The following is a 20,399-nucleotide window of genomic DNA, read 5'->3' as shown; positions in this document are numbered from 1 at the left end:
ATTGCACTCCAGCCTGGGTAACAAGAGCGAAACTCCGACTCAAAAAAAAAAAAATAAATAAAAAATAAAAAATAATAATAATAATTTTAAAAAGTTAAACAATTTCATGAAGAAGCAGTCAGCCAAATCCAGGATGTATAGGATATTTCATTAGACAAATTATCTGACAAATCATTGTCAGAGAGGGAAAAAAATGGGTGAGGGGGAATTGTAATAGAATGAAAAAGACTTAAGAGACATAAGTTATGTCTCTTTATGGGTACCTTTTTTGGATTCTGATTGGAATAAATCTTTAGAAAGTAGCTTTAGGCTGGGCGCAGTGGCTCACGCCTGTAATCCCAGTACTTTGGGAGGCCGAGGCGGGTGGATCACGAGGTCAAGAGATCGAGACCATCCTGGTCAACATGGTGAAACCCCATCTCTACTAAAAATACAAAAAATCAGCTGGGCATGGTGGTGCATGCCTGTAATCCCAGTTACTCAGGAGGCTGAGGCAGGAGAATTGCCTGAGCCCAGGACGCGGAGGTTGCGGTGGGCCGAGATCGCACCATTGCACTCCAGCCTGGGTAACGAGTGAAATTCCGTCTCAAAAAAAAAAAAAGAAAGAAAGAAAGCAGCTTTAAAACTGTTGATATGGATGCCTGGTTATTCCATGGTATTGGCGGACTATTGTTAGGTATAATAATTACACAGTGTGTATGTTAAGAAAAAGAATTTTTATCAGTGTTTGCAGAAGTTGTTGCAAGTGCAATGACATTTTAAGGTTTGTTAAGTATTCCAACCAAAAGAAAATAATGGAATGAGGGCTTAGGTGGAACAAGATTGGCAAAATGTTGATTATTTTTTCAATTGAGTGATGGGTACTTGTGGCTTACCTATACTGTTCTGTCTACTTTTATGTATGTTTGAAAATATCCAAAATAAATTTTTAAAAATAAATTCACTGATGGTACCTGGAGAAATTGTCATCTCTTTTGCAGGAGCACTGTTAGTTAGAAATGGGAAGCTGTAGTGAGTCAGGCTCTTTCTTGCTATCTTCTCCTACCTGACATATCTTATTTTGTATTTTCCCTATCCTGTCATTTTTGGAAATGACTTGGCAGAGCAACTAGCAGGTGTCTCAGCAGAGCAAGAAGTTACATCTGTCAATGGAGATGAAACCCTCCCCAAACAGGTAACATGAACATCATTTTTTGTTATTTTTTATTTTTTTTAATTTTATTTGAGACTGGGTCTTACTCTCACCCAGGCTGTAGTTCAGTGGTGTAGTCATAACTCACTCTAGCCTCAAACCCCTAGGCTCAAAAGATCCTCCCACTTCAGCCACCTGAATAACTGGAACTACAGATAATACCACCATACTCAGCTAAATTTTTTATTTGTCGTAGAGACAGGGTCTCACTATGTTACCCAGCTGGTTTAGAACTCCTGGGCTCTAGAGGTCCACCTACCTCAGTCTCCCAAAGCATCGAGATTATAGACATGAGTCACCATGCCCAACCTGAATATCCTTTTAAATAAAAGGTTTGGGTTTTTGGCCTGGCACGGTGGCTTACACCTGTAATCCCAGCACTTTGGGAGGCCAAGGTGATCCCATGAAGTTCGGAGTTCGAGACCAGTCTGGCCAACATGGCAAAACTTGTCTCTACTTTTAAAAAAAAAAAAAAAAAAAAAAGGAGGGGCTGCAGTTAAAATGGGAAGCTTGCTGGCTTTGTGGGGAAGAGGTCCAGGTGTGTATCCTAACCCAGTTACTCATTATTTGTGTGACTGCTTTCTCTTAGATTTAAAAATGGGGAGGGAGTAGTATTGAGGATAACCTGTCCCATCTGGCCAACAAGGTTAAGTATCAGTTGAAAAAATGTAAATGTGCTTTATAAATTATCAAGCACATCAGCTGGGTGTGGTGGCACACACCTGTAGTCCCAGCTACTTAGGGAGGCTGAAGCAATCCTGCTTCAGCCTGGGAGGTCAAGGCTTCAATGAGCCATGATTGCACTATTGCACTCCAGCACAACAGAGTGGGACCCTGTCTCAAAAAATTAAAATTAAAAAAAACTATCAGGCAGAATATGATTAGTAGGTGATAATTTTTAGTTTTAAAAATAATGGGCCAGATGCAGTGGCTCACACCTATAATCCCAGCACTGTGGGAGGCCAAGGCAGGCTGATCATCTGAAATCAGGAGTTCGAGACCAGCCTGGTCAATGTGGCAAAACCCGTCTCTACTAAAAATACAAAAATTAGCTGGGTGTGGTGGCTGGTGCCTGTAATCCCAGCTACTTAGCAGGCTGAGGTAGGAGAATTGCCTGAATCTGGGAAGCGGAGGTTGCAGTGAGCCAAGAAAGCGCCAGTGCACTCTAGCCTGGGAGATTGAGCAAGACATCATCTCAAAATAATAATAATAATGGCCGGGTGCAGTGGCTCACACCTGTAATCCTAGGACTTTGGGAAGCCAAGGTGGGTGGATCACCTGGGGGTCAGGAGTTCGATACAAGCCTGGCCAACATGGTGAAACCCTGACTCTACTAAAAATGCCAAAATTATTCATGTGTGGTGGCATGTGCCTGTAGTCCCAGCTACTCAGGAAGCTGAGGCAGGAGAATCACTTGAACCCAGGAAGCAGAGGTTGCAATCAGCCGAGATCATGCCACTGCACTCCAGCCTGGGTCACAGAGCGAGACTCCATCTCAAAATAATAATAATAATACCTATATATCATTGTCCTCAATATGAGTTATTGACATCTGCTGTGAATTCTGCCAATCTCAAAACATCATTTATCTACTCTTTGCATATTTCTATATGCTCTTTGTGTTTTTATTTGAGTCTGGCTCATTTTTCCCAGCTTATTACATCTTAGCTTTCTGTTATCAGTACATAAAGTTGTATCTTGTTCTTATTAATAGCTGCGTGGCATTCCATCATACAAATAAATTTTGAGTTAATTCTTCCCTTATCATGTAAAGCATGGTTGGTGTATGGTGACACATGCCTGTGTTTTCTTAACTACTTGGGAGTATAATACTTTTTTTTTTTTCCAGATATAAATCATGCTACACTGAACTTTTTTTTTTTTTTTGAAACAGGGTCTCTTTCTGTCCCCCATGCTGGAGCGCCAGTCATAGCTCACTGCAGCCTCAATCTCAATCTCCATGGCTCAGGTGTTGCTCTTACCTCAGCCCCCTGACTACTTGGGACTTCAGGCATGTGCCATCACACATGACTAATTTTTAAAATTTTTAACAGAGACAAGGTCTCGCTGTGTTGCCAGGCTGATTTCAAACTCCTGAGCTCAAGTCATCCTCCTGCCTTGGCCTCTTAAAGTGCTAGGATTATAGGCATGAATCACTGCATTTGGACTTCATGGAACAATCTTTTTTTTTTTTTTTTTTTTTTTTTTTTTAAATAGAGATGGGGTCTTGCTATGTTGCCCAGGCTGGAGTGCAGTGGCTATTCATAGGCGAGATCCCACTACTGATCAGCACGGGAGTTTTGACGTGCTCCATTTCCGACCTGGGTGGGTTCACCCTTCCTTAGGCAACCTGGTGATCCCCCGCTCCCGGGAAGTCACCATATTGATGCCAAACTTAGTGCAGACACCCAATCAGCATAGCACACTCAAGCCTAGAACTCCTAGGCTCAAGCGATCCTCCCACCTCAGCCTCCCAAGTAGCTGGGACTACAGGCACGTGCCACATCGCCCAGCAAAACAATCTTATATAATTGTCTTAGAAAATATTTGTGACTATGATCATGAGATGCATAATAGTTTCAGTCAATGACAGGCCACATGTATGATGGTTGTCTCTTAAGATTATAACATGAGGCCGGGCATAGTGACTCATGCCTGTGATCCCAGCACTTTGGGAGACCAAGGCAGGCAGATCACTTGAGGTCAGGAATTTGAGACCAGCCTGGCCAACATGGCAAAACCCCGTCTCTACTAAAAATAAAAAACAAAAATTAGCCAGTCATGGTGGTGTGTGCCTGTAATCCCAGCTAGTTTGGAGGCTAAGGCAGGAGAATCACTTGAACCCAGGAGGCGGACTTTGCATTGGTTGGAGGTCACACGACTGCACTCCAGCCTAGGCGACAAAGTGAGACTCTGTCTCAAAAAATATATATATAATATACATGTATAATAATACCACATTTTTATTGTACCTTTTCTGTGTTTAGATACACAAATACTTACCATTGTGCTACAGTTGCCTGCAGTAATTGGCACAGTAACATGCTATACAGGTTTGTGGCCTAAGTTTGTAATAGGTTATACAGCCTAGGTTTGTTTAAATACCTCTGGGATCATTCAGTGACAAAATCGCCTAAGGCTGCATTTCTCAGAATGTATTCCCATTGTCAAGCAATGCATGGTTGTATATCCATGAGATATCTCTAGTAGAGAGATTGCTATGCCAAAGGAAAGATATACGTGTTTTAATTTTCATGGATAATACCCAATGGTGCCACTTTTTATTTAAGGCAACAATATATAAGCATGTCCATATCTCATTTACCCTTAACAGTGCTTGGTGTCATCAGACATGAATTTGTACCAATCTAATAGATGAAAATGTTCTCTTTAATTTACATTTCTTTAAAAGCAAACACTTACCATTGTGTTTTTCTTGTAAGCTGTTTATATGCTTTCTTTGTTCTCTTTTTTTTCCTCCGATACACAGGAGCTAAATATTTTATAGCTGCTATATCTTTATATGGATAGCTGCTTTTCTTTGTTTGAATGAAAGAAAAAATATCCAAGAATTCTTTAAGATCAAAGAGTAGTGTAGTTTTCATAGCTTATATTATATTTTGCCACATTGCATTCTAGAATGACAAGTGATTCATAGGTGTTTCAAGTTTTCTGCAGCACTTTTAATTACATTTGTATCACTTTTTTGCACTTTTGTTCGTTTCTTAGAGTTGTACATCTTCTTCAAGATTGATTTTACATTTTCTCTAATTTGAGTATATTCTGATACCCATCTAGCCATCTTCCCAGAAGTCCAATCCTCTGCCACCTTCTGCTTCTGTGGATGAAGAAGAAGGGGACACTTGCACAATATGTCTGGAACAGTGGACCAATGCTGGGGACCACCGGCTCTCGGCATTACGCTGTGGCCATCTCTTTGGGTATAGGTGCATTTCCACGTGGCTCAAAGGACAAGTACGAAAATGTCCCCAGGTAAGGACCATAGGTAAGGACACACTAACATGTTAAGTCAGGCAAATTCCTAGAACCACTCTAATTATGTCCTGTTGGATTCTTTAGTGCAACAAGAAAGCCAAGCACAGTGACATTGTTGTTCTTTATGCCCGAACCCTACGCGCTTTGGACACCAGTGAACAGGAGCACATGAAAAGGTAGGTGGTGAGAGTATGCCTGGCTGGAATGTTCCCTTTTGGTTCATTGTAGGCGCATCTGAAAAAGGAGATACGAGTCACTCATAGTGAGGTTTTACTTGACCTGTGACTTGGGATTTCTGGGGATCCTTGGCAGTCTGTCTTATGTTGTTATTTATAATTCAGGCCTGATCATCTTCTGAAGAAAGTCTGCATCATTTGCCTTACATATAGCATTAAACATACAGCATTAAACAAGGATCTGGCACATTACTTGACTATTGCTGTTTTTGCTTCTCATGTCCGTGAGTCCCCCAGTAGTTCTTGATACAGAAAATTCTTTAAGTGAAGCGTTGTCCATACAGTGCAATAAAAAATTACCAGGATTTTGGAAGCACATAAACAGTTGCTAGTAAAACCACTCAGTATATGCTTCAAAAATACTAAAGAACATACGCACCATTGAGAGAGGTGCAGGGACATGGATTCTCTTACACTTTACTGGTTAGGATGTACACAGGCAAAGCCATTTTGAGACGTCCTTGGAAATGTGTCTCAAAGCCTTTGATCTAATAATAATTGCTCAGGCATTTGTTCTAAGGAATCATTAAAGGGTGTGTACAAAAATTTACTTAATGACACTCCATTTAGCATTGTTGAAAGTCCAAGGCAAGAGGATAAGAGTGAACGGTGGTGTGTGCCCAGACAGAATACTTTACAGTGCTGAAGTGTGCGTGTGTTGTCCTGTGAAAGCATGTTAGTAGTATGATCACATTTTTGTGAACTAGAAAAAGAAAACATGGCTGGTGCAATGGCTGACTCCTGTAATCCAGCACTTTGGGAGACCAAGGTGAAAGGATTGCTTGAGGCCAGGAGTTCAAGACCAAACTGGCCAACATAGCGAGATCCTGTCTCTATTTAAAATTTTTTTTTAAAGAAAGAAAAAAAATACTATAGGTAGTCACTGTGTAGATTATTTTAATTTTCTTCATTGTTTTTACTTATTTGTTCCAACCAGTAATCACTTAGAGCATTTTTAAATAATGGAAGATGTATACAGAGAGGAATTTTGTTGAATAGGCAAAATCTATATGTATGGCTATTAATGGGTGATTATATTTAAAAACAATTCACTGATTACAATAGTCAATTAGTGTACCCTCCAGACTCCTTAGAAAAAATGAAGAATTTCAAAATGCCAATACAAACTAATAAAACAGACAGCCTTGTATCCAATTTTATCAAATCTTTATATTTTTCCATATTTGCTTTGAGCCTTTTTGAAAAGAAGTAGGCTGAGTATAGTGGCTCATGCCTGTAATCCCAGCACTTTGGAAGGCTGAGGCAGGAGGATTATTTGAGACCAGCATGAGCAACATTGTGAGACCTTGTCTCTACCATAAATGGAAAGAATTAGCCAGGTATAGTGGTGCACGCCTTAATCCCAGCTACTCAGAAGGGAGGATTGCTTGAGCCCAGGAAGTTGCAGGTGCAGTGAGCGGTGGTTGTGCCACTGCACTCTAGCCTGGGTGACAGAGCAAGACTCTGTCTCAAAAAAAAAAAAAAATTAAAATAAAGATAAATCTGTTGACCAAGGGAAGAAGGAAAAAAAGGAAAAAAAATTTTAAAGAAGAAGTAAATTATAGAAGAGCCAGGCACAGTGACTCACACCTATATCCTAGCACTTTGGGAGGCTGAGGCGGGCAGATTGCCTAAGATCAGGAGTTCAAGACCAGCCTGGGCAACATGATGAAACCCTGTCTCTACTCAAAATACAAAAAATTAGCCAGGCATGAGGGTGGATGATTGCTAGCTACTCAGGAGGCTGAGGCACAAGAATCGCTTGAATCTGGGAGGTGGAGGTTACTGTGAGCCGAGATTGTGCCGCTGCACTCCAGCCTGGGCAACAGAGCAAGACTCTGTCTTAGAAAAAGAAGAAACACTAGAAGCCTTCCTGTGAACTACGTTCTCCTTAATTCCATAGGTAACTGCTTTCATGAATTAGGTGTTCATTCCCAATAGTGATTATGTATTTGATCAACTACATACGTATTTGTAAATTATACATAGTATGATTTAGAAGGTGTTTATACTTTATGCAAATGTTATGTTAGATTATAATTTTTTCTTCTGTAGTTTGCCTTTTTGCTTAATATTACGTTTTGGGAGCATATCCTAGTTGATACACGTGGCTCTAGTTTTTTTCATTTCAGTTTCTTGATAGTACTCTAGTTTTCTAGTCAAAATTTATCTGTTTGTATTTTATATTGGTAGACATTTAGGTTGTCTCCAGTTTTTGTTAATATCAGCCATGGTGATGAGAGTCGGGTCTAGCAATGGAATTGCTTTATTATAGGGTACATTTATTTCAGCTTTACCTAGATATTGTCGAATTACTCTTGTTTCAAAAAAAATGAGAGATTTCTCATTTTTCTATACCCTTGACAGTTTTATTCGTTTATTTTTTGTGAGACAGTTTCTCTCTTGTTACCCATGCTACCGTGCAGTGGAGTGATCTCAGCTCACTGCAACCTCTGCCTCTTGGGTTCAAGCAATTCCTCTGCCTCAGCCTCCTGAGTAGCTGGGATTATAGCTGTGCAGCACCACGCCGAGCTAATTCTGTATTTTTAGTAGAGACAGGTTTCTCCATGTTGTCAGGCTGGTCTCGAACTCCTGACCTTAGGTGATCCGCCCACCTTGGCCTCCCAAAGTGCTGGGATTACAGGTGTGAGCCACTGCACCCATTCCAATTTTATTTTTATTTATTTATTAAAAGAGTCTAGCTCTGCTGTCCAGGCTGGAGTGCAGTGGCACAATCTTGGCTCACTGCAACCTCTGCCTCCCAGGTTCAAGCCATTCTCCTGCCACAGCTTCCCAAGTACCTGGGACGACAGTTGCGTGCCTCCCCGCCTAGCTAATTTTTTGTATTTTTAGTAGAGACAGGGTTTCACCTTGTTAGCCAGGATGATTTCAATCTCCTGACCTCATGATTCTTAGCCTCCCAAAGTTCTGGGATTACAGACATGAGCCACCACACCCAGCCCCCTTGCCCATTTTATATTAGATTTAGTATTTTTTCCCAGTCTCGTTGCATGAAGTAGTATTTCACCTTAATTTACATTACCTTAATTACAATTGAGGTGGAACGTACTCTTTTGTGAGCAAAAGAATTCATATTTTTAATTCATTTGTATTGGGTTGTTTGTTTCTTACTGATTTGCAGGAATGTTTCGGTCAAGAAAATTTTTTTAAAAAAGACAGCACCTAGCTCTATCACAAAGACAGGGTCTTGCTCTATCATAAAGGCCAGTGTGCAGTGGCGCCATCAAACTCCTAGGCTCAAGCAGTTCTCCAACCTCAGCATCCCGAGTACGTGAGTCTACAGGCACATGGCACCACACTTGACTCATAATTTACTAAATGGTATATTTTTTCTGTACAAGTGTTCATTGCTACTTCTATCCTACATTAAGTTTCCAGCCAGGTGCAGTGGCTATATATATATATATTATGCCTATAATCCCAGCATTTTGGGAGGCCAAGGCAGGCAAATCACGAGGTCAGGAGTTCTAGGCCAGCCTGACCAACATAGTGATACCCCGTCTCTACTAAAAATACAAAATTAGCCAGGAGTGGTGGCATCCACCTGTAATCTCAGCTTCTCAGGAGGCTGAGACAGGAGAATCGCTTTAACGCAAGAGGCAGAGGTTTCAGTGAGCCAAGATCGTGTCACCACACTTCAGCCTGAGCGACAGAGTGAGAGTCTGTCTCCCAAAAAAAAAATCAAGTTTTCATATATGAATGGACTACAGTAGTCCCCCCTTAGCCACAATGAATACCTTCTAAGAGCCCCCAGTGAATACCTGAAACTATAGTATGTTTTTTCCTATACATACAAATCTAAAGGTTAATTTATAAATCAGGAACAATAAGAGATTAACAGCAATAACTGATAATAAAATAGAGCGATTATGCCAATATACTGTAATAAAAGTTATGTGAGCCGGGCGCGGTGGCTCAAGCCTGTAATCCCAGCACTTTGGGAGGCCGAGGCGGGTGGATCACAAGGTCAAGAGATCGAGACCATCCTGGTCAACACGGTGAAACCCCGTCTCTACTAAAACTACAAAAAATTAGCTGGGCATGGTGGCGCGTGCCTGTAATCCCAGCTACTCAGGAGGCTGAGGCAGGAGAATTGCCTGAACCCAGGAGGTGGAGGTTGCGGTGAGCCGAGATCGCGCCATTGCACTCCAGCCTGGGTAACAAGAGCGAAACTCCGTCTCAAAAAAAAAAAAAAAAAAAAAAAGTTATGTGAATGTGGAATGTGGTCTCCATCTCTCTCTCACCATATCTCAATATTTGTGGGTTGTGGTTGATAGAAGATATCGAAAACCATGGGAAATGAAACTAGATAAGGGGCACTACTGTACTCTTGTTCCATGGTCTTTTTGTTAATTCTTGCCCCAATATCCCAAGTTATAATTTATTGTAGCTTTAAAATATGTCCCCCCACCTTGTTCTGCAAAAGTGTCTTTTGCTATTTTTGGCATTGTTCTCCATATTAATTTTTTAAAGTTCATTTCTTAAGTTTGATGAAAAAAACCTTTGGAATCTTGATTTGAAATTGCATCAGATTTACAGAGTAACTTAGGAAGTACCATCTTTGTTATGGTTAGTATTTCCAGTCATGAACATTACATAATATCCTTCCATTTATTCACTATTTTCTTGTGTCTTTCACAAGTATATTTTGCTTCATAAAGGTCCTACTTAGCCTTTTACTTTACAGTCACATGCTGCGTAATGACCGTGGGGTCAATGACAGATTGTATATACAATGGTGGCCCCATAAGATTAAATGGAGCTGAAAAATTCTGTTGTGTAAGTGATGTTGTTTTTATTGAAATATCTTAGTGCACCGGCTGTGGTGGCTCATACCTGTGATCCCAACACTTTGGGAGGCCAAGGCAGGTATATCACTTGAGGCCAGGAGTTTGAGACCAGCCTAGGCAACATGGTGAAACCCTGTCTCTACTAAAAATCCAAAAATTAGCTGGGCGTGGTGGCATGTGCCTATAATTCCAGCTACTCAGGAGGCTGAGGCAGGAGAATCTCTTGAACCTGAGGGGGCAGAGATAGCAGTGAGCCAAGATCATACCACTGTACTCCAGCCTGGGCCACAGAGCGAGACTCAGTCTCAAAAAAAAAAAAAAAAAGGAAAAGAAATGTCTTAGCACAATGCATTACCTTTTCTATGTTTAGATACATAAATGCCATTCTATTATAATTCCCTGTGGTATTCAGTATGATAACATGCTATACATGTTTGTAGCCTGGGAGCAACAGTATCCTAGGTGTGTAGTAGGCTATACTATATAGGTTTCTGTGAGTACCTTCTGTAATGTTCATATTAACAAAATTGCCTAACGTGTGTCAGAACATGCTCATATCATTAAGCCACACATGACTGTATTTCTAGATTGCTGTTAAAATTGTTGTGAATACATTTTTAAAATTACGTTTACTAATCAGTTATCTGATATGGGGTCCGCTATTGATCTAATTTTCTTGGTCTTGAGTCCAGCAACCTTGCTAAACTGTAATTGTTTGTGGGTTCTCTTAAATTTGCCATAAACCTAATAAGAACAGTTTTATCTCTTCCAATTTTTATATCTTTTTCTTCCATATCTCATTGGAGTAGAATTCTGTCTTTGCATTTCATATTTTGAGCCTGTTTTTAGGTACATACAAAAGTACCATTGTTATTCTTGGTGAATGTGTCCTTATGTTACATTGTTCCTCCTTTTGCCTGTTTATGCTTTTTCCTTATTTCTAATTGGGCTTTTGTTAGTGTTTGCTTGATGTATACTTTCACTCTTTTTAACTTCAGATTCTTTTTGGGATTATATTATTTGAGTATCTCATGAACAACGAAAGGCTTATTGTTTTCTTTTTAATCCAGTAACCTTGGCCTTTTAACATATCAGTTTAATCTTTTATAATTTGCCTTAGTTAAAGCACTAGATTGGCTCTGTTCTCTTGTTTTGCCTGTGGCATTTTGAGTCCTTGTTTTTTAGTAGTAGTCAAATTCCTGACCATCACTCCCTGCTTACCTCAAAACCTGTTTCTGGAGAGATTTTTCTCTTTTTGTATTTTATTCACTGTCATAACATATTTACAGCAAAGTTCGTGCATCACAGCATGAACTTAACTCTGCTATCTTGATGGGAAGTCTTCTCTAGCCTTCCTAATCCCCACATGTTGCTGGCTTTACCCCTCTAGTTCCCTACTGAAGGAGCAGATGCTAAGGAAGCAGGCTGAGTTAGAATCAGCACAGTGCCGGCTCCAACTGCAGGTCCTCACTGATGAGTGCACTAGACTTCAAAGCCGTGTTAAGGTACGTTTGTCCTTTCTGACCCAAACAACTTTTGGAATAGGAATGGAAGAAGAATCTAAATGTTATGTATATTCGTCTCAGAAATAAATAGGATTTGCCAAGTTGTTTAGAAAATAAACATGACCAACTCCTTATTTTATTTCTGATTAGGGAATCTGTTCAAAACTTACTACATACTTTATGATACCTATAGTCTGAATTTTATTTTATTTATTTATTTATTTATTTATTTTGAGACAGAGTCTCACTCTGTCACCTAGGCTGGAGTGCAGTGATAATGATCTTGGCTCACTGCAACCTCCACCTCCTGGGTTCAAGCAATTCTCCTGCCTCAGCCTCTCAAGTAGCTGGGATTAAAAGCTCCTGCCACCATACCAAACTAATTTTTGTATTTTTAGTAGAAACAGGGTTTCACCGTTGGCCAGGCTGGTCTCGAACTCCTGGCCTCAGGTGAGCCACTGCACCTGGCCTTACAATCTGAATTTTAGAAAAAATTAAATAACCAGCCAAGAATTCCAAACTTGTTTAAATAATTTTACTTTTCTAAATCTACTAGTCATATGAGGGCTTTACTAGGAGTTTGAAGGTTACAATGAGCTGCGATTGCACCACTGCATTCCAGCATGGGTGACAGAGTGAGACCCTGTGGTTTTTTTTTTTTTTTTTCTTTAAAGGACTTCAAACAAAACTACTATTAAGGACTTCTATCCCTTACATTATGATGCTGTACTCTCTTTATTTCACTTGCTTGTTGAAATACTTTAAAAACTTAGCAGTTGTCTAGGATTCATGTTAACATTTTTGTATAATGGATAAGAAATCTTTCTGTATAAGATCAAGGAATTGTGTTTGAGGGGAATATGAAATTAAAAGCTTTGTATTTATAAAATCTTTTTCATTTTAGGACTTGCAAAGACTTATGTCACATCAAAATCAGAACTTAAAGCAACCCATGGGCTCCCAAGCATGTGTCCTGAGTGGCTTACCCTCCAGCCAGGGCCAGCACAAGTACCACTTCCAAAAGACCTTCACAATATCTCAGGCAGGAAACTGCCGGACCATGGCATACTGTGATGCCCTGAGCTGCCTGGTGATATCACAGCCTTCTCCTCAGGCCTCTTTTCTTCCAGGTAAACAATCTAGAACCCCAGTTTTCATGTTCTTTATTAGACTCCCTATGTTTATTTCCTCTCCCTTTTTGAAAGATTCAAGACTCACTAGTGGGCAAACACTTACCACAGCTCACCAAATTACCTTTCCCTATCAGTCCCTTGTTAGTGCAAGTACCCCAGGGTGCTACAAAGATGTCTTTACTGTCTATTGACTTCATTCTATAAATTTATTAACAAAGAGGGTAGAAATACTGATAACTGCCACGCATGGTGGCTCACGCCTTTAATCCTAGCACTTTAGGAGGCCGAGGTGGGCAGATCACCTGAGGTTGGCAGTTTGAGACCAGCCTGACCAACATGGAGAAACCCCATCTCTACTAAAAATAAAAAATTAGCCAGGCATGGTGGCACATGCTTGTAATTCCAGCTACTCACGACACTGAGACAGGAGAATCACTTAAACCCGGGAGGCAGAGATTGTGGTCAGCTGAGATCTCACCATTGCACTCAAACCTGGGTGACAACAGCAAAACTTCATCTCAAAAAAAAGAAAAAAGAAATACTGATAACCATGGTAAAGCAGAAGATGGTGAAGTCCTTGATATAGTCCAAGGAAAAGGGCTTATATGTCCTATTCAACTTACAGATTTCATTTTAGACTGGAAATGTTTGACAAAGCACTACTCTAAGGGTTAATTAATTCAAGGTGAAACAAAATTTAATACTTTATTTTCAGTAGTGTTCAGGTTAACAATTTCCAAATAAGAGAATTTAGGAAGTACACTGATTGTTTTATTAATACTAGGTTAATGTTCTCTCAACATATTTTATGCTTTTTAAGCTTAATTTTAGATTTTCTAAATGTTGAAAACCAAGTCTTTTCAAATGCTCAATTAAATCATTTCTAAATCTTGCATATGTTTCTTTCTGCTATCTTCAGCATAAGATTTCTGCTAACTGTGAGACCCCTTTTCTTTAGTGTAGTTTCTTCTGTTTTCCCACTTAGAGCTTCCATTCAAATGCTTCAAAATTATGTCTACCAAACTTAGGTATATGAAGGGTTGAGTGGAATCTCTAGGTTATCATAAATTTTTCTTTTTTCTTTCTTTTTTTTTTTTTTTTTTAAAAAAGATGGGGTTTCACCATGTTGGTCAGGCTGGTCTTGAACTCCTGATCTCAGGTGATCCGCCCGCCTTGGCCTCCAAAGTGCTTGGATTACAGGCATGAGCCACCACGCCCGGCCTGGTTATCATAAATTTTTCTATTCACTGTTAACCAGGTCTGAGTTGAGAGGCTATCAGGGGCCTCCCCCAGTTGAGGGGAAAGTAAAAGGATAATTTTGTGATGTTCCTTTATCCCATCTAAGTTTTTAATAAATATTTATCATCGAGGCTGGGCGTGGTGGCTCACGCCTGTAATCCAGGCACTTTGGAGACCAAGGCGGGCGGATCACCTGAGGTCCGGAGTTCAAGACCAGCCTGACCAATGTGGTGAAACCCCATCAATCAATCAATAAAAATTTAAAAATTTAAAAAAAATTTATCATCAAAACCAACAGATTGGAAAAATACTATCTTGTAATGTCCCCCAAATTGGGAATGTGTTCTGTTCTTTTTTTCTTTTTTTTTCTTTTTTGAGATGAAGTTTCACTCATGTTACCCAGGCTGGAGTGCAATGGCGCGATCTCGGCTCACCGCAACCTCCGCCTCCTGGGTTCAGGCAATTCTCCTGCCTCAGCCTCCTGAGTCGCTGGGATTACAGGCACGCGCCACCATGCCCAGCTAATTTTTTGTATTTTTAGTAGAGATGGGGTTTCACCATGTTGACCAGGATGGTCTCGATCTCTTGACCTCGTGATCCACCCGCCTCGGCCTCCCAAAGTGCTGGGATTACAGGCTTGAGCCACCGCGCTCGGCTCTTTTTTTCTTAAAGTGTCCATTGCAGTCTGCTTGATACTGTGCTGGTGCTGATTTGTCCTTGTTCCCCTAAATGATTAACTCGGTGTGTATTTATGTTACCTTATTGATTTTTTTTGTTGTTGTTTTTTCTTTTTGAGATGGAGTCTTGCTCTGTGCATAGGCTGGAGTGCAGTGGCAGTCATGATTTCAGCTCACTGCAGCCTCTGCCTCCTGGGTTCAAGAGATTCTCCTGCCTCAGCCTCCCAAGTAGCTAGGACTACAGGTGCATGCCACCGTGCATGGCTAATTTTTGTATTTGAAACAGGGCTTTAGCATGTTGTCCTTGTTCCCCTAAATGATTAAGGTTAGGCTGGTCTGTCGAACTCCTGACCTCAGGTGATCCAGCCATCTCAGCCTCCCAAAGTACTGTGATTACAGGCCTGAGCCACCATGCTTGGCTACCTAGTTGAGATATCTACCTCTGTGTGTGTGTGTGTGTGTGTGTGTGTGTGTGTGTGTATACGTACATATATACATATATATGTACACATACATACATACATAAAGTACTTAATAGTTTTAAAAGGACATATTTTTAGGCTGGGCCCAGTGGCTCACACCTGTAATCCCAGCACTTTGGGAGGCCGAGTTCACGAGGTCAGGAGATCTAGACCATCCTGTAATCCCAGCACTTTGGGAGGCCGAGTTCACGAGGTCAGGAGATCTAGACCATCCTGTAATACCAGCACTTCGGGAGGCCGAGTTCACGAGGTCAGGAGATCTAGACCATCCTGGCCAACATGGAGAAACCCCATTTCTTTTTTCTTTAAAAAAAAAAGGACATATTTTTGTTGGTTATTTTCCCCCCTTCAGGAATGTGGGTTTTGAAATGTCATCTGTTTCATTTCATTTTTCACACGGATGTGACATATCTTGACAAATTATTTATTTTCATTCTTTATCGTTCACTCTTCTGCATCTAGAGTGTTGTTCAGATGAAATATTCTGTCTCAACAGCTTTATTGAAGTATAATTGACAGGCAATAAACTGTAAATATTCAACGTATACAATTTAATGAGTTTTCACATATGTAATGTACCCCTAAAACCATCACTACAATCACGATAACTTTATTTTATTTATTTATTTATTTTTTTTTTTTGGCACAAGATCTAGTTCTATCGCCCAGGCTGGAATGCAGGGAGAGGGGCATGATCTCAGCTCATTACAACCTCTACCTCCCGGGCTCCAGCTGTCCTCCCACCTCAGCCTCTCAAATCGCTGGGATTGCAGGCTCACAGCACTATACCCAGCTAATTTTTGTATTGTTTGTAGCAATGGGGTTTCACCATATTGCTCAGGCTGGTGTTGAACTCATGAGTTCAAGCAAGCCACCACCTCAACTTCCCAAAGTGCTGAGATTACAGGCATGAGTTACCACACTCAGCCATGAACATATGTATTACCCCATAAGTTTCCCTATGGCCTTTTGTAATCTCATCTGCCCCACCCTTCTGTTTCTATCCCCATGCAGCCAGTGCTTTTTGTCACTACAGATTAGTTTGCATTTTCTAGGATTTTACCTAAAAGGAATCATGCAGTATTATTTTTTGGTCTAACTTCTTTCTCTCTGCATAATGTTTTATTGTAGTATATATTAGTAGCTAATTCCTTTTTAATGGGTAGTATTCCATTATATGGGTATACCATAGACTTGTTTATCCATTTACCTGGACATTTGGAGTGGAATATACTTTTTCTTTTTTTCTTCTCTTCATGGTCATGAGGCAAGCATGGGTTGGTTGTACTTTTTTTCTTTTCTTTTTCTTTTTGTTTTGTTTTGAGACAGAGTTTCACTCTTGTTGCCCAGGCTGGAGTGTAATGGTGTAGTCTCGGCTCATTGCAACCTCTGCCTCCCAGGTTCAAGCAATTCTCCTGCCTCAGCCTCCCGAGTAGCTGGGATTACAGGCACCCATCACCTTGCCCAGCTAATTTTTTGTATTTTTAATAGAGACAGGATTTCACCATCTTGGCCAGGCTTGTCTCAAACTCCTGACCTCAGGCGATCCGCCTACCCTAGCATCCCAAAGTGCTGGGATTACAGGCATGAGCCACTGTGCCCAGCCTGGGTTGTACTTTTTAAAATAAATTATAGGCCAGGCATGGTGGTTCATGCCTATAATCTCAGCACTTTGGAAGGCTGAGATGAGCAGATCACTTGAGGCTAGGAGTTTGAGACCAGCCTGGCCAATATGGTGAAACCCCATTTCTACCAAAAAATATAAAAGTTAGCTGAGCGTGGTGGCACATGCCTGTAGTCCCAGCTACTCGAGAGGCTGAGGCAGGAGAATCACTTGAACCGGGAGGTGGAGGTTGTAGTGAGCCAAGATTACACCACTGCACTCCAGCCTGGGTGACAGAGTGAGGCCCTGTCTGACAAATAAATAAATAAATTATAACACAGGAGAATTTTTATTTTGTTTGACCAGCTGGTTCCCAAGGACTTACATGCCAAGAAAGGTGGACAGAGGAGCTACTTGAAAAAGTAGTTTGCATTGCCCCAGGTTCACTTTCAGTGATCTGTTTCATACTCTCTTGCTTTTGACAGGCTTTGGTGTTAAGATGTTGAGTACTGCCAACATGAAAAGCAGTCAGTACATTCCGATGCATGGCAAACAGATCCGTGGACTAGCTTTTAACAGTTGCTCCAGAGGCTTACTACTGTCTGCTTCCCTAGACAACACAGTTAAACTGACCAGGTGAGTGATTTGGGGAGGAAGGTGGAGATTTGGCTGTTGAGTGTTGAGTAGCGTGAAATTAATATCAGTGTTATGATGACTTTAGCTCTGTTTTTTTTTGGTCTGAGACATTGTCTTCTGAGATCCATTTAAAATATATTGCTTTTAGAAATGGACACAGGAGGTTACAAAACTAAGCATAGTATCCTGTTTTGTTAAAATTATATGTTACAAAAGATGTCTAAAGCATATTTTAAGGAGATGAGAATAAAATTCTAAAGCTGGTGGAGGCCAGGCGTGATGGCTCACGCCTGTAATTCCAACACTGGGGGAGGCCAAGGCAGGCAGATCACCTGAGGTCAGGAGTTCGATACTAGCCTGGCCAACATGGTGAAACCCCTTCTTTGCTAAAAATACAAAGATTAGCTGGGCATGGTGGCAGGCATCTGTAATCCCACCTACCAGGGAGGCTGAGGCAAAAGAATCACCTGGGAAATGGAGGTTACAGTGAGCTGAGATCGCACCACTGTACTCCAGCCTGGGCAACAGAGCAAGGCTCTGTCTCAAAGTAAGTTAATAAATAAAAATAATAAAAAAATAAAGTTTGTGGAATGATAGGATAGAGGGAGCTTTGGTACCTGACATCACAGAGTTACCATACCAGGAGTAAGGGACTGCTTACTCCTGGTCCTGGTCTGTTACCTGGATAATTCCGAGTAACAGAGATGTTCACCAAGCACTCACTGCCCTTGGGTACCATGATGACTTCTTTTATACCTCACTTACTTACTTACTTATTTTTGAGAGAGAGTCTTGCTCTGTCACTGAGGCTGGAGTATAGTGGCATGATCTTGGCTCACTGCAGCCTCCACCTCCTGGTTTCAAGTGATTCTCCTATTTCAGTCTCCCGAGTAGTTGGGATTGTGGTTGTATGCCACCTGGCTAAATTTTTTTTTCTAGATGGAGTCTTGCTCTGTCGCCAGGCTGGAGTGCAGTGGCTCGATCTTGGCTTACTGCAACCTCTGCCTCCTGGGTTCAAGCGATTCTTGTGCCTCAGCCTCCCAAGTAGATGGGATTACAGGCAAGTGCCACCACACCCAGCTAATTTTTGTATTTTTACTAGAGATGGTGGTTTCACCCATGTTGGCCAGGGTGTTCTCAATCTCTTGACCTCGTGATCCACCGGCCTCAGCCTCCCAAAGTGCTGGGATTACAGGCGTGAACCACTGCGGCTGACCACACCTCACTAATTTTTGTGTTTTTAGTAGAGGTAGGGTTTTGCCGTGTTGGTCAGGCTGGTCTCAAAACTCCTGACCTCAAGTGATCTGCCTGCCTCAGCTTCCCAAAATACTAGGATTACAGGGGTGTGCCACCATGCCCAGCCCCTTTATTCTTTTACTTCCTTACAACTCAAGAGGAAAACCTGTGGCCCCCAAAACAAATGTTCTAGAATTTAAAGGAGTTACCAGGGCAGATCTTAGAAAAAATAGGGAATCCAGATATTTTGGACATGTGAGTGTGTTCTCAGTTAAGGATTAAGGATCATTTAAATGATACTCTTTACATCTTTGTCATGTATTTGATTTTCTTAACGCAGTTGTAAAAGTCTCTTGTAACTCCACAGCCTGGAGACAAACACCGTGGTCCAGACATACAATGCTGGACGTCCTGTCTGGAGCTGTTGCTGGTGTCTTGATGAGAATAACTACATGTATGCTGGACTGGCCAATGGTTCAATTCTAGTATATGACATGCGAAACACAAGCAGTCATGTCCAGGAGTTAGTAGCTCAGAAAGCCAGGTAGGGAGCCGCTTACTGTCTTCCTGGTAGTAGTAGCTTTCTCTTGCCTTATTATTGTGTTCATTGTTTCTTCAGAGGGTGTTCCACAGTTGGTCAGAAATCCTCACAAGAGTTTTTGAAGATCCACTTGATGTCACTTCAGAATCAATAACATTCTTATTAATAAGAGTTTATATCTATGATATTTCATATGACAGAGAGTTCTGGTACAATTATAGCCAGGTTCATAGTCAGTAATCATCTAACATGGCAAAATAGAGTCAGATCTCTGTTCAGAACCCAGCCCCACTACTTATAAGTTGTGTGGCCGTAGTTGTATTTCTTGGCCCATTGAAAGCTTCATCTGTAAAATCTGGTCAACATAGGCCACTTGCTTTAATAGCCACATGTCTAGCACATAGGAAGAGAACAGTTAAGGCTAGCCTAATAAAAAGTGATTTAAAACTTATGTAATCCAAAGCTAAACCAACTTGTTTGAAGATACTGTATTCTTTATCGTTTAATCCATTTATGAGATTGAGAAGTTTATAAAGTCAGACCAAGTTCTGAGGATGGATGGCCACCAGCCCCACTATGTCTTAGAATGTGTTGAGCTGCCCTGTAGGTATAAAGTTCTCAGAAGGGGAATAAGGTCTGTGACCTGGCCAAAATGAAAAGTATCACCTAAGAGATAATTTTGTTTCCAACTGGATATATTAAAAAGAGCAAGGAGAGCTAAACATAAAGATATCAATAAAGTAATAATTATTTACTGAAAACTATGCTCACATAGAGTAGACAGTAAAATACAGCAAGGTTTTTCTGTTGGTGACAGGTTTTTTTTTTTTTTTTTTTTTTTTTTTTTTTTTTTTGGTGACGAAATCTTTTTTTGTCACCCAGCCTGGAATGCAGTGGCATAGTCTTGGCTCACTGCAACCTCTGCCTCCTGGATTCAAGCAATTCTCCTGAGCCTCCCAAGTAGCTGGGATTACAGGTGCCTGCCACCACGTCCATCTAATTTTTGTATTTTTAGTAGAGATGGGGTTTTGCCATGTTGGCCAGGTTGCTCTTGAACTCCTCACCTCAAGTGACCCGCCTGCCTCAGCCTCCCAAAGTGCTGGGATTACAGA

At 40.9% G+C, this 20,399-nt stretch overlaps 1 protein-coding gene across 2 annotated transcripts in view; it reads left to right on the top strand.

Annotated features, from left to right (window-relative positions):
• The window catches only part of RFWD3 (ring finger and WD repeat domain 3), a 51,887-nt gene extending 31,788 nt beyond the window's left edge, over positions 1–20,099 (top strand). The window contains exons 4-10 of one of the 2 annotated variants that reach the window (XM_017530553.2): positions 1,101–1,174; positions 4,991–5,185; positions 5,273–5,364; positions 11,626–11,740; positions 12,645–12,870; positions 17,360–17,510; positions 19,114–20,099. In XM_017530553.2, coding sequence (XP_017386042.1) covers positions 1,101–1,174; positions 4,991–5,185; positions 5,273–5,364; positions 11,626–11,740; positions 12,645–12,870; positions 17,360–17,510; positions 19,114–19,294 — 1,034 coding nt within the window. In that variant the 3' untranslated portion in view covers positions 19,295–20,099. The remainder of the gene's footprint in view (positions 1–1,100; positions 1,175–4,990; positions 5,186–5,272; positions 5,365–11,625; positions 11,741–12,644; positions 12,871–17,359; positions 17,511–19,113) is intronic. The other variant, XM_017530554.2, reaches the window with a different exon arrangement.
• The last annotated feature ends 300 nt before the right edge of the window (positions 20,100–20,399 follow it).

This window comes from Cebus imitator, unplaced genomic scaffold (genome assembly GCF_001604975.1).
Source record: "Cebus imitator isolate Cc_AM_T3 unplaced genomic scaffold, Cebus_imitator-1.0 Scaffold66, whole genome shotgun sequence".
Taxonomy (NCBI): Eukaryota; Metazoa; Chordata; class Mammalia; order Primates; family Cebidae; genus Cebus; species Cebus imitator.
Note: the sequence above shows the minus strand (reverse complement) of the source record. Positions and strands in the feature narration are given on the sequence as shown.